This window comes from Nilaparvata lugens, chromosome 7 (assembly GCF_014356525.2).
Source record: "Nilaparvata lugens isolate BPH chromosome 7, ASM1435652v1, whole genome shotgun sequence".
Taxonomy (NCBI): Eukaryota; Metazoa; Arthropoda; class Insecta; order Hemiptera; family Delphacidae; genus Nilaparvata; species Nilaparvata lugens.
The window spans coordinates 19,760,711-19,775,496 of NC_052510.1; the positions used below are offsets into that span (position 1 = coordinate 19,760,711).

General features: G+C 35.7%; 1 protein-coding gene across 1 annotated transcript in view; it reads right to left on the minus strand.

Annotated features, from left to right (window-relative positions):
* The window catches only part of LOC111052276 (lon protease homolog 2, peroxisomal), a 41,114-nt gene that overhangs the window by 17,581 nt on the left and 8,747 nt on the right, over positions 1-14,786 (minus strand). Inside the window, exons 6-11 of the mRNA XM_022338905.2 lie at positions 8,750-8,885; positions 6,822-7,329; positions 5,775-5,981; positions 4,645-4,753; positions 3,879-4,090; positions 2,420-2,647 (exon numbers count right to left, since the gene is read on the minus strand). Coding sequence (XP_022194597.2) covers positions 2,420-2,647; positions 3,879-4,090; positions 4,645-4,753; positions 5,775-5,981; positions 6,822-7,329; positions 8,750-8,885 — 1,400 coding nt within the window. The remainder of the gene's footprint in view (positions 1-2,419; positions 2,648-3,878; positions 4,091-4,644; positions 4,754-5,774; positions 5,982-6,821; positions 7,330-8,749; positions 8,886-14,786) is intronic.

The window sequence follows — 14,786 nt, forward strand, 5'->3', positions numbered from 1 at the left end:
TGCATGGAATGTGGATGGTAGTTTTCCTCAAATCACCTTCTTCATTTTGACGAGGTCTCGCGATTCAAGAATAGCATTAATTATCAGGCTCAAGCCACATGCTCAACAGAGAGAAAGTCAGAAGTGGAAGAGAACTTTTTCCCATATAATCAAGCACTATTTTCTTTCCTACCCCATCTACTGACAAACTGGAGGTGTCAGTAACGAATAGGTTTAATCCTATCAATCTATCATAATACATACAAAATCAACAGTCAACTTTAGGAAAATAATTGATTAAATGAATCTATAAAGTGTTGATGGAGTATTATCTAAATCTAAATGTGTTTGATGATTTACAAAATGGTTTTTTCCTCCACCTACTGTCTGAAGTACATACTTTACTTCCTGGAACATAATACTAAAGTGTCACTTTTTCGCTCTCGGTAGTAAAAAACAGAAAAACTCCCTAGGGAGGAAAAGTGCCTCCATTTAAATAACATGGGAAGCATCTTTATTTTAAAAACTTACATTGTAATAGGTTAGAAGGTCTAAGCTCAGATGAGGAAGCATATAGAGTAGTCATTAAACCAACTAAATTCAATACCTCAACCAGAGATTTGATCAATATATGAAATTTATGTTTGTATGCTAAAATTATTACAAACTTCATATCACTATACTAAAAAATGTAATTTTTTTCATTCCATGTTATTCAAAATACCAGCCAACGAATATTCCTCATTAACTAATCAAATTTGAAACGGGAACTTCATCATAGCTGTAGTTGTGGCAGCCATTGTTGTTATAACTTTTGCCGACAGATAGCGCTGTCAGCGGAGAACTGTGATTACAAGCCAGCTGTTTCTGTTTACTTTTTAGATTATGTTGTAACACATTGTTTGGTCACGTACGTTTTTAAAAATTATTTTATTTGAAGTTTTTATAAAAATGTAGGTGGAGGAAAAATGTTGTGTTAATCATGAGTGAAAAATGTTTTTTCTCCCTCAGGAAAATTGTTGCCCTCGGCTTCGCCTCGGGCTTCAAACTTTTCCCTCAGGGAGAAAAAACAGTACTTTTCACTCTAGATATACAAATAACTATTACATCATCCTTCGTTTCCATCATCTTGAACTCATCTATGATTTCTTGTGATGTTGCGGATCATGTCAGTTGTTCCTCGATGAATGGCAGCAGTCGGTATTGATAAGTTGATCTTAACTTGGTTTCTAAGCTGCTTAGTTTAGAAAAGCCACACCAGCAAATGGGACGAATTACTGGGATGGTGGCAAACATTTTTAGAACAGTGTGAAGGTTGTTGTATCTTGCTCCTCTTTGTGATTTACCGAGCCAGGATATTCACTCCATGACACTTGTTGGGGGGAAAATCTTCATTTCTGGATTTAAATTTTTAGTTTTATTATTTTTAATGGGGCCAATGCGGATACCGTGGTACCCCTGGTGACCCCCGTGCGCACGCCTATGGTCCTATACTTTAAGGCTGTTTTAGACCGCCGTAGTGCCTTTTTCGGGTCATGTAGCATGTATCACAGCGTAATATTTTGCTATTATGCAAGTTATGAACAACAGTTCACACCAAAATAATTTTACACCAATTTGACCATTATTTTTGTATTTTATCAAATTTTGAGATGTGTTCGACTGTCATTGCTTAGTTCAAAGCGCATGCACTGCCCGACATACCGAGCGATGTCTATGTTGGAAACCATAGCATAGACGACGCGTATTATGTAGCGTCAGCGAAGCTACGCCTACTTGAAATGGAGATTGATTAACATTAGGGGATACGACTTTTAAAAGACATCACTCAAGCTATATACGGCGGTTACCAAATTATTCACTGTCAAATAATTGTGTATACATTTTTTGCACTCCTCTAAATTATAATCTTTATCATCAAAGTCAGCAAAGTTTGCATTCTCAACAGCAGTTCAACCAAAATTATTTTAATCCAGGATTGAATTAAGCTATAGTCAATTAATGACATAAGTATATTTTCATCTTTTTTGGTTTCTTTCTATTTATTTGCATTACTTAATAATTATATTGTAGCAATAACTATCAATTAATTGGATTCATGGAAGACGAAACTAGAGATCTGTTGACAGTAACAAATTGTAAAACAATCTATATGATTTGTGAGTTCAAGAGTTTTTAGTATTAGATTAATAATCTAGAAACGAAATACTGTAATCTATAAAAGAATTGCCTTCAATTCAACCTCTTGATAACACGAACTCTCAATTATTCTCCTTGATCCCTCTGAACTCTTATTATGGAGAGTCAAATGTAATTAAACAAACCAATTTATCTTATCAATTCTTATTCTTGTATGGCGCTACAGCCCATGGTGAGCCTTGGCCTCCACAACTATCAATCTCCAAGCATCTCTATCTTTGATTATTATTTGATGAATTACCTTGCTGTAATTGATTCGCACCCACTTCCAGGCCAGTTGAGCAGACTCCTTCATGACTCGACCCAACTTTCCGGTGAGCTGTAGTGAGCATTCGGCCGACTTGGGTTTGGCAAATGCAAAGCACTCGACCAGACTCACCGATCCGCCAATCACAGACACGTACAGCCCGGCTGCTACGCCCGGCATACCCATTCTGTCCCACAACACGTTCTCGTCGTAAATCGGCGGCTGCGAAACAATACAATAGAAATTACAGCTGGAATATTTCAACTAATAACTCTGTTCAGTAATAAAACAGAAATTGAATTATTTCCCTATTTCAATCAGCCCCATTCAATCAGCTACTATTTTTTCATCAACCAATTGTATTTTTTGTGTGTCACTCATTTCATAGCAATAATTATAAACGAATTAAATTTATGGATTGAAAAAATCAACTGTGGTTTAATATGCTATGAAGTATATTCTGATATTTGTATACCTTTCTTCAATCAATCAACCAAAGTTTATTCATCAAAAACAATTACAACACAAATTTGAATACTATAACATCAAATACAAATAAAACAAAGAAGTTTTATGCATTGAATAATTCCTTAATAGGCATAGATAATTTAATCAATAAACACCCCACTATGAATGATATGTGTTGGGGTATAAGTTATTAGTTGCTTGTTGCGTGTTATAATTACTATTTACAAACTTCATCAAGTGATATAAGATTAAAGTTTTTATATTGAAATTAGTAAAAATTGATTTAATTTTGTGAAAATTATGAATTTAGTAATAATAAATATTAATGTACTATCAAGGATAATAAATGGAAAGTTATTTAAAAAAATAAAAACAAATAAAGGAAAAGAGTAAAGAATAAATAGTTCAAATATTTACAGTCTAACTAAATTTTCACAATTTTCTACTCCAATATCAACTAACCAAGAAAATAAACTTTTCTTGACCTTTTGTCTATTGAATTCATCCCTAATGTTACTTGGTATTGAATTGTAAATTTTTGGTACCAAATATATGTAGTTTCTTTGCCCAAATGTAGTGTTCATCTTTGGTTATGAGTTTGATGGTTATGATCTGCCAGTCTCATTTGTTCGTTGTTTCTTCTCTTTCGCGTGATGATAGCCTGGATGTAGAGTTTGTCTTACACTTAGTACTTTACTGTACTTGAAAAGAATGTTCGTGAGGAATTGATTCCCCTTAAAACCTATTATTTTTAGTATTAGTTTTTGAAGTTTGAAGAGGGGCTCAACATGTGTAAAATTCGTAGCTACCCAGATAATTATGACGTATCTTAAAATTGATTAATAAAATAATAAGTATCAAGTATTATTATTGGAAATATGTCTTGACATTTCTATTTTTGTGGAGCCAAAACAACTAATCTATTCTCAATGAGGGCGAAGCAGTATAAATTTTACATTTATATTTATTAAAAATAAATATTTACCCCGAGAACTTTCTCGACAGCTTCCCTATCCAGAGTGATGGGGAAAGTGAGCGAGTTGAGACTGGCCTTCATCGGCGACTGGCCAGAAGCAGTTTGCACTTGATCAGCACCGCTAGTGTCTTGTTCTGCCACTTGGAACGCCACCGACCGGCACAGAGCGCTCAGCTTCTTCTCCAAACTCCTCACGCCCGCTTCTTTTGTGTACGAACTGACTGCAAAATAGAAACACATTACCACATCCATAACACATTTCTACATTCATTAGTTTTATTTGTCAATAGTTACCGTATTTTACGATTTTTTAGATTATTTATTTATACACTCGTTATGAATGTATAATAATTATTTCAAAGTTATTTCATTAGTTCTAGTGAAAGTAGAAATTTTTGACACAAAAATCATGCATGTGTTTTTCATTATTATTTGACTTTTAAATTTGTATTGTATTTCTACGAGTTTCAACTCATCACAGAAAAACAACCAATTAAAAATGTGTTATTTGGTCCCGATCATGAATTTTCAAGAAGATTGTGTTCTGATTAGAACTAGATGTTTGATAGATAATTTTATTTTTAAAATTACGGTACGGTAATTTTATTTTTACTATATAATGTATTTGCTAAATACTTGAAAAATTTTATTAATACGTACTAATTTATTTAATAAAATTATTATGTTATACGCTAAAACTATTTGATTAATACTTAAAATTTGATTTTTATCAAGTCAAATTAAAAAAAAAATAACCTTATCAGGAGATACTCACTTATCAGTTGCAAACTATCACGGGGCACATTCAACAATTGCTCACTCAATCCGTTGTCATGGATCACTTTTGGAAGCAGATGCTGTTCGGCAATACCCAATTTCTCATTCTGAAATTGAAAATTCAATAACCTTCACATTGGTTTGATAACCAAATTTTCTATAAGTACCACACAATACAAATAATGTTGAAGAACCCCGACAGTCGTATTATAATACACACGATAAAAGCTGATAGTCAAGATTTCGCATTGAATAATGGATTTTAGAAATCACAAAAGCTTCAAAAATGAAGAAGACAAGATACAAATATGAAGCACAAAACTCACTCTTCAACCGTTACTTTAAGGAGTTTAAGTTGTACCTAGTAAACCTCATACGGAGATCACATAGTTGACATTTTATGACAAGAAAGCGACAGAACTGAGTGCAATAAGTATATATATTTTACAGCACTGTGTTCATAAGATTGATTTAATACGTAATTGAGAAATAGAAAATTCTGCATTTCGTTTATCACAACTTAGATTATAATTTGTAAAATTTCTCATACTCCTTATAGTTTTATTTCTATCATTTTCAGTAATATTCCTAGATAACTCGAGCTATCTAAAGCCCAATGCACACAGAACGGACGTTGAGCAGAGATTTAGCGCAGACTTTTGTCTCTTCCACGTCACTCCTATTTGAACAAATATGATCCAATATTCTCAAAGATATGAGACGTGGGGCTAGCACTTACTCGTAACATTATTTACATAGCTGCATCACAATTATTTATTGGGAATATTGTAATGGTAATAATTTCGAGTTTACTTTATCATTTAGGAAAGATGGTGATCCGGAGGATACATTATAGTTTGGGAAAGTAGGTAACTCAGCGGTACATTCATATATAATTTATCCGTGAAGAAAAATTTGATCTCAGGATTCTCATTAAAGAGTGACTGAAAGCAAGCTCCAGAAATGACATCAGTGAGCTTCGAAACCACTTCTAAGAGCAGATCTAGTAATGCGCAATATATTATATTGAATAAGTATTATTAAAATTCCTGCAAATAAGCCAGTTATTGCTGAATTGATACGAGTAAAACTAGATCAATATGAGAGGCTGATTGATAGGTCACTTACCGTAGAGTATCCACCTATATTGATGACTTCCAATCTGTCATAGAGGGCGAACGGGATTTTGCTATGGCTGTTTGAAGAAGCAATGAATAAGACCTTGGAAAGGTCGAAAGGGATGTTCACATAATGGTCCACGAAATTGGTGTTCTGTTCCGGATCGAGAACTTCCAGTAAGGCTGCCGAAGGGTCACCTGAGTGGGTCCCAATTCCCTGAAAATTCATCATTTTTTCAATAAGTTTTTATTCGAAAATTAATTATTTTTATTTGCAGCCTAACATGAATACTATGTAAATTTTAAAAAAATTAATCAGCTTTCTGACAAGACTAGTGTTAACTACATTCTTATACTACGGTACTTAATATTTTACTACTAGTTTCCTTTTCAATCCATCATTTCAAGTTAAACAAGTTACTATTTTTCATTCTGTCTCTTTTTTTCATAGATCCAGTTTACTCAAGATTGAGAATGATTGTTGTGGAGCCGGATTTTGGCTCTCATAACACGAATGCATTGCAGATTTCAGAAATGAAAGTTTTAAGAAGAATTTGTGGTTATATGAGAGAGAATAGTGGAAAATAATGATGAATGCAGAAATACATGTCATGTTATGAGGAAAGGATACAAATTTTGAAAAATCAGCTGGCACATGTGCACAGAATGGATTAGAACAGGATGCAGAATCACAAAAAACTAACATGGCTTTTGGTCGAATTAAAGTAACAAGGACAATATTGTCCTAGAACATGCTGGATTGTCCTAGAACATAAACTTGGGGCAAAAAACTAGATGAGAAGGGCAAGCCAAAGGGATGACTGGAGCGAATTGTTGAGGAGACCAAGATCTTCACAAATGAGGATAATTTCGAATGAAGTAAATTTGATCGGTGTATCAAACGAATCTAGAATAGACACTTGTCTGAGTGTCTCTAGTTACAATTGACCCCATTGTAACCCCATTTAAAATGGCAAGTTTAGCTCATGGTATTCAATTGAGTAGGAAATATTTGTGAATTTTCCAAGTTAGTAGAGTAATTCATGAAGTATCTCACCATTTTATCGACTTCATCGAGCAAAATGACAGGGTTGTTGACTCCGGTGGTTTTGAGCGCTTGAATGATGCGTCCTGGCATAGCACCCACGTACGTCTTCCTATGACCCCGAATGTCAGACTGGTTACAAACTCCACCCAATGCAATCTGGTGAAACTTTCGACCCATCGCGTGGGCAACCGACCTCGCAATACTGGTCTTGCCCACACCAGGCGGCCCCACGAAGCACAGAATCGGCCCTTTCGAATCCTTCTTCAACTGACGGACAGCTAGGAACTCTAACACTCTCTTCTTCAGTTTTTTAAGCCCGTAGTGTTGCGAGTCAAGAGCCAGTTTTGCCTTCTTTATGTTGATGGATTCTTCTGTAGAGTTGTCCCATGGTAGTTCAGCTAACAGCTCCAGATAGCTTCTGATAACTCCGTAGTCAGAACTGTAGCGTCCAATGTTCATGAGTCGTTTGAGTTCTTTTGAGGCCACCTCTTCAGCGTGTGGAGGAAGCTTGGCTTTTCTGCGAAAATAAGAAATTATTATATGCTTTTTTATGATGCCCACATAACTTTTACTTGTGCGTGGGCGATAGGATTGAATATCCATGCCCCCGGTTTTGAACCCACAACCAGACGTAACGACAGTAGGCCTCAGACCACGCCGGCCGGAGTTAAATTATATTTAAATTTAAAAAAAATGTATAATAATATTATTTGTGTTGTTGGAAAATCATATAAATATGATGCGATGATGTGAAGCTAATAATTATAAAAGTTGGAAAATGCCACCGCATCTCAACCTTTTCTAATGATGATCCTTTTGTGTTAAATAATTGCAACAATTGAGTGATTATAAACTGAAAACTTCGCCTTTTAATGGAATAATATCGGGACACCGAGCTTCACTCGTTATTTATTTATTGATAAAAAGAAATCAATTCTTTAAAATGTTTGAGAAAGGACTAACAGGCACAGCCCAAAACTGTTTCTTCCCCGAATTTTGATTTATACACTAAATATTCCAAAAAGTAGGTTATGTTCCATACACTTGAATTCAGGTCAGATTCTCAGTCCAAATATTTGAAAACATAAAAGTTCTAATTTAGATTGTTTACATACCAAATTGAATAACAAAATAACACTCACTAATCACTTAGAACTGTAAAATAATGATTAACTTTGAATATTATGATATACAGTACCATCTCATGTCAACAAATCAGATAATAATCTGATCGAGTCAATTAAATTTTTTAGATTTCTCGCGAGATACGGTAAGCTAATTGATTACACAGCTGATCTCCCACACAGGCACACGCATCTTCTGTTTTCGACAGACGACGAAATTATCATCGGTTTTTCCAAGGATGAATTATCCTTCTCATGTCCTTCAGCGAGTTTTAACAGGGATGAGACCTAGTGCAATCGAATTTTTATATCATAAACCTACTAAGATCCAAATTTCGTGAAAATCGTTAGAGCCGTTTTCGAGATCCGTTGAACATAAATATATACCCATATAACCTTAGTTATAACCACATAACCAGATAACCATAAAATATATACAGAAATTGCTCGCTTAATATAATAGGATACAAAAAGTATTTCGACAGCAATCTTATTCCAAAAGCTCCAAAAAACTGAAAGCTCAATACAATAAATTAAAAATATTGCATACTCAACAAATTGAACTGAGTATTTTGCAACACCCTATTTTCAATTATTCAATATCATTTCCCAATAAATTATGAATAGTACTTCGAGAAACAACTTTTACCGATTTACTTGACTTTACTTACATATTTTATCTTTAAATCTTTTATCGAACCCAATTTAATTTAATTTTTAAAAGCTTTTGCTGTCATGTAAAAAATGTGTATTACAGGTATTACTCGATATTAGCGAACTTGAATATAATGGAAGAATGATGTGAATAATTACTTCAGTCTATTAGAGAGGTCGCCAATATCTGAGTCATCGTCCATTGGACTACCGCGGTGACCAATTCTTATAAGCTTCGGTTGAAAGTTTGAACTTCCTTGGACCGAACGTTGACTAGGTTTTACACTCACATTATCTGCAAAACATAAATACATTTCTATATTTATAAAATATAGTACTTCACAGACTAGAAATATATTAAAATTAAATATTAGAATAATATTAAGTTTGTGTACCTATATGAGTTTTTTTAAATTTCAAGAACATGTATTATCGATATTCAAAAATACTGGCCGAAGAAAATACAAAATGTTGAATATATTCCACATTTGCTGAAATCGCAGATGCTATTTAAATTCAATTACAAAGTTTGGTCATGGATGAAGAGTGACTTATTGCATTGATATTCGGCATGACTAACTCAAATTTTCGGATTGTCTTGCCGGGAAGGTCAGTGGTTACAAACCTGCTTGAGTTCACTACAAATATTTCAAGTGTATTGGCTGCTGGAGATTCGATTCGGTGGATGCAATATTAAGGCTCAACTCACACCTTCGCGACTGAGGTCGAGAAGAGACTTGACTTTAGTCGATAGCATGTGTTTCCAAATGGTGACACTCAGACTAGTCGATTCTAGTCTCCGCGACGTCACCATTTGAAAACACATGCTCTCGACTAGAGACGAGTCTCTTCTCGACCTGAGTCGCGTAAGTGTGAGTTGAGCCTTACAGATTATGCGAAAGCATTTGATCGTGTGAATCATGAAGATCTTTTTCGCTGATTATTTGACTTGGGATTCAGTGATATGTTTATTGACTTTCACTACCTATCTCATCTCTGTAATTATGTTACGGTCAAGGGTTTAAATTCGTCATTGTTTTTAAGCACATCTGGTGTCCCGCAGTGCAATGTTCTTGGACCTCTTTTCTTTTTGTTGTTTATCAATGAACTACCTTTACAGATCCAAAATAGTTGCTGTTTAATATTTGCGGATGATGTCAAACTATAAAGAGAATAAACTATTTAAATTATTGTCACTTGTTATAGTAGGATATCAATATAATAGTTATTTGGTCCAGTATCATTGGGCTAGAATTGAATTTTAATAAGTGCAAGTGTCTATCATTTTCCAGAAAGCTGGACAGAGTAAATTTTCCCTACAAGATGGGCCCTTGTGATTCGGTTAGGGTCAATTCATACAAGGATGTGGGTATTGTTTTTGATAGTGGTCTATATTTTCACTGCATGTGGTTTTGTCATGAGAAATACGGCAGACTTCAGTAGCTTGGAAGCCATTGTCACTGTTTACAAGTCTCTGGTAAGAAGTTCGTTGGAATATGGCTCTATAATATAGAGTCCTCACACAGCTCTTGATAGTATTGAGTAAACCTGAGAACAAGTTTCTGATATTTCTGTTTTTCAAGCACTTTAAAAGATCCAACTGATCAGTTGAAACAGGCTTTCCAAATGGTTTCATTGAGGTCGCGTCGTGATGATTCACTGGTCTGTTGAAAGGTAGATTCTCATCTCCATTCCTACTTTCATCAGTCAACTTCCATATTCCCGCATTCAATCCTAGTTGACCTACTTTTACTACACGTAGAACTGTCTGCTGTTTCCACCTCTTTTCAGATCCTTGGGTCTCCACAATAAGGTAAACAATAGTATTGATCTATTTGGTCCATCTAGCAGCTTCCTAAAGGGCCGGCCCTACACACCCACACATCCACGGCCTGTCTTGGCTCGGCTCGGGAGAAATCCGTGAGTGTGTAGGCGATTTTATTGCGAGCCGAGCCAGGCCAAATCCGTCCAGAGCTACTGGCGCGGCACGGCTCGACTCGGCTCGGCGAAATCCGTGAGTGTGTAGGCTCACCCGGCCGGGCGCGTGTAGTTAACAAATATCAAAATCACCTACAAATCGAGATAGTAAAATTTTGATTTCAGATTCGGTTTCAGCGCCCTCGAATTAGTAAAATAGTTCGCGGGAAATAGTCTAAAATAAAAACTCTGTGAGCACTTCAATGTTATTAATGAAGAATTCTATTTCTATGAAGAATTTGGTTGAACCTATAGCAAGAGAGTACTAGTACTGTACAATAATAATACCAGTGTTTCCCCAAAATTTTCATTAGCTGTAGAATAAACATATTTTAATTTTTTATCCAATAAAAATGAACTTATTTTTATATTATTTTTGTCTACTTGAGTGAAAATTTATTGTAGAAGCTGAAATTGAATCACAACTTTGTTGTCTCTATTTTTACAGGATAATATCGAGTATGACAACCTTTTTCAATCAATGAATTGTCATAGTATTTTAAATACTATATTACAAAATCTGGTGTGGTACACTCACACAACTTTCCTTGCTCATTGAACTATAAGCCTCATTCTTATACGAGAATGATTTAGGGGAATAACATAATGACGATTGACGGCAACATATTTGAAACTACGATCAGACTTCTGTATATGTGTATAATTGTTTTCAGAGTACTTTTTCCTTTGTGTAAATTGTGAAATTCAATATTTTTCAAAAGTCGTCAAAACAGCTGTTCTACAGATGAAATATCTCGACTATGTGTTCTTTTTATGAACTGCTCTACCTACCTACCTCATGCACGAGAAGGAGGCTACAAAGTCCATTTCTCAAGGATGGGGTGGACCCCCCATTAATTTCCCAGAAAGGAGACTCATTCCAGGTAATAGAGCCGATAAATAACTATACAGGGTATGAATTTGAAAAAAATCGGTCAAGTCATTTTTGAGAAAATCGTGAAAAACATGGCTTTTTAGTGATTATCCGCCATTTTTCTCAATAATATTACGGAGCTCCTGAAATTTTCCCAGAAATGAGACTCATGTCAGTTGATAGGACTTATGAATAGCTATCCATGGTATGAATTTGAAGAAAATCGTTAGAGCCGTTTTCGAGAAAACCGTGAAAAACATGGTTTTTTAGTAATTATCCGCCATTTTTCTCAATAATATTACGGAGCTCGTGAAAGTTTCCCAGAAATGAGACTCATGTCAGTTGATAGGGCTTATAAATAGCTATTCATGGTATAAATTTGAAGAAAATCGTTAGAGCCGTTTTCGAGAAAACCGTGAAAAACATGGTTTTTTATCCGCCATTATTTCCGCCATCTTGAATTGAATTTTATTAAATTATTAAATATTATTGTCGGATCCTCATGGTATAAGGACCTTAAGTTTAAAATTTCAAGTCGATCGGTTAATTAGGAATGGAGTTATCGTGTTCACAGACATACACACACACACACACACACACACAGACCAACACCCAAAAATCATGTTTTTGTACTCAGGGGACCTTGAAACGTATAGAAAACTTGAAATTAGGGTACCTTAATTTTTTTTTGGAAAGCAATACTTTCCTTACCTATGGTAATAGGGCAAGGAAAGTAACAAGATGTAGAAAGTTCTATACCGTACTTATTGGGAGCTGGTTGAGGCTTTACAGTATCAAGTATAAAGGTTCAATTCTCTATCTACTGCTACGCTGTGTGAATTAAGAGTTGGTGTGTCTGTGTGAGAAAGATAGAAATTGATTGATTGATAGACAGTCCCAGGTCTCGACAGACCCATTGTACAAAAACAGCATTACAATATTATATATATCCAGATAATTAAACAAAATAAACGATAGTATCATGAACAAAATAGTATTAATGCAATTGAGAAAAATAAAAATTAGTAGGTAATTGGAATATGACAGATTAATTGTTATAATTATAAGATAGTCTGTCCAGACCTCTCTGTCCAGAGAGAGAGAGAGAGAGAGAGAGAGAGAGAGAGAGAGAGAGAGAGAGAGAGAGAGAGAGAGAGAGAGAGAGAGAGAGAGAGAGAGAGAGAGAGAGAGAGAGAGAGAGAGAGAGAGAGAGAGAGAGAGAGAGAGAGAGAGAGAGAGAGAGAGAGAGAGAGAGAGAGAGAGAGAGAGAGAGAGAGAGAGAGAGAGAGAGAGAGAGAGAGAGAGAGAGAGAGAGAGAGAGAGAGAGAGAGAGAGAGAGAGAGAGAGAGAGAGAGAGAGAGAGAGAGAGAGAGAGAGAGAGAGAGAGAGAGAGAGAGAGAGAGAGAGAGAGAGAGAGAGAGAGAGAGAGAGAGAGAGAGAGAGAGAGAGAGAGAGAGAGAGAGAGAGAGAGAGAGAGAGAGAGAGAGAGAGAGAGAGAGAGAGAGAGAGAGAGAGAGAGAGAGAGAGAGAGAGAGAGAGAGAGAGAGAGAGAGAGAGAGAGAGAGAGAGAGAGAGAGAGAGAGAGAGAGAGAGAGAGAGAGAGAGAGAGAGAGAGAGAGAGAGAGAGAGAGAGAGAGAGAGAGAGAGAGAGAGAGAGAGAGAGAGAGAGAGAGAGAGAGAGAGAGAGAGAGAGAGAGAGAGAGAGAGAGAGAGAGAGAGAGAGAGAAACCCACTCGTAACACCATTTTACGTTGGGTAAAATCATTTCGTTCAGTAGGAACAGTAATGAATAAACGACCACCAGGGGCTCATCGCACTGTACGCACTCCACAAAATGTGGAAAGAGTTCGGCAAGCCATACTCCGTAGTCCTAATCGATCTGCTAGGAGACATTCTTCTGAACTGAACATCAGTGATCGGTCAGTAAGGCGTATTTTACATGAAGATCTAGGATTTCATCCCTACAAAATGATCATGGTTCAACAATTGAATCCTGGCGATTATGTAAAGCGGCTGAATTTTGCTCGAGAAATGGAGGCCACATTTGACCAAAATGAAAACATCATTTTGTTTACGACAGATGAAGCACATTTTCATTTGAATGGTACCGTTAATCAGCAGAACTATCGTTATTGGTCAGATGAAAATCCAAAATTAATGCATGAGAGACCATTACACAGTCCCAAGGTGACAGTTTGGTGTGCTGTGAGCAGTATATTTGTTATTGGTCCATACTTTTTTGAAGACGACAACGGGACCACTGTAACTGTAACCTCAGAACGTTATAGACAGATGTTCACTGGATTCTTCCTTCCTGAATTAAGAAGGAAACGTATTCCTATCCGGCAAGTATGGTTTCAGCAGGACGGGGCGACAGCTCACACAGCAACAAATTCAATGGAAGCAATTCGGGCTGTTTTTCGTGGTCGCATCATTTCTCGGTTTGGTGACATTGATTGGCCTCCTCGGTCTCCAGACCTGTCCATGTGCGACTACTTCTTGTGGGGTTTCCTAAAGTCACGTGTTTACCAGCATAAACCACGTACACTTCAAGAACTAAAGGGAGCAATTCGCGAGGAAGTCGAACAAATTGGCAGGGCAATGTTAGAAAGAGTACAATCCAACTTCCGAGAGCGGCTTGTAAAGTGCATTGCTGAAAACGGCCGTCACCTGTCAGATATTGTTTTCAAACATTAATTTTCTAAAATTGTAAAATAATGTGAATATTGTTCAGTAAATAAATGTTTATATATCATCTCTATTTAAATAAACCATTTATCTATTAATTCTGTTAACCCAGCCTCGGTGACACCATGGAACAATGCAACAATCATTTACGATAAAAAATTCTCAGTCGAAAAGTTTGTCCGTATATCGATGACTCTGATATTCACTATAAAGTTTCATAGATCTCGAATTGAAGATTCGATTCCAATGTGAGAAAAAATGTAATATTACAGTGTGTAGAGAGAGACAGATAACATAACAATGAGGAGGAAATGGAAGTGAAAATGGTCAGAGTTGAATTCATATTCAACTCTTTTCATATTCATAGTTGATTTTCTGATTTCATATTTGGATTCATCATTTCAAAGTTTAAAATTAAAAATAAAAGTTTTAAAAATGTTCATGTTTAGACCTCAACTTTTTAAGCGTTTAAACACTTCTAAAAACCTTTGCCTGTCCCTTTGTGAGCAAAAAATTATTATCTTATTAACCTAGTACGTTTTTTTACTATGATAATAGAAAGCTATATTAAGAACAGTCATAACTCCCTTGATTTCGGGTATTATCGAAAATGGGACCTACGCTTTGAAGAATTTGGGGTCGCTGAATTCAAGAAGG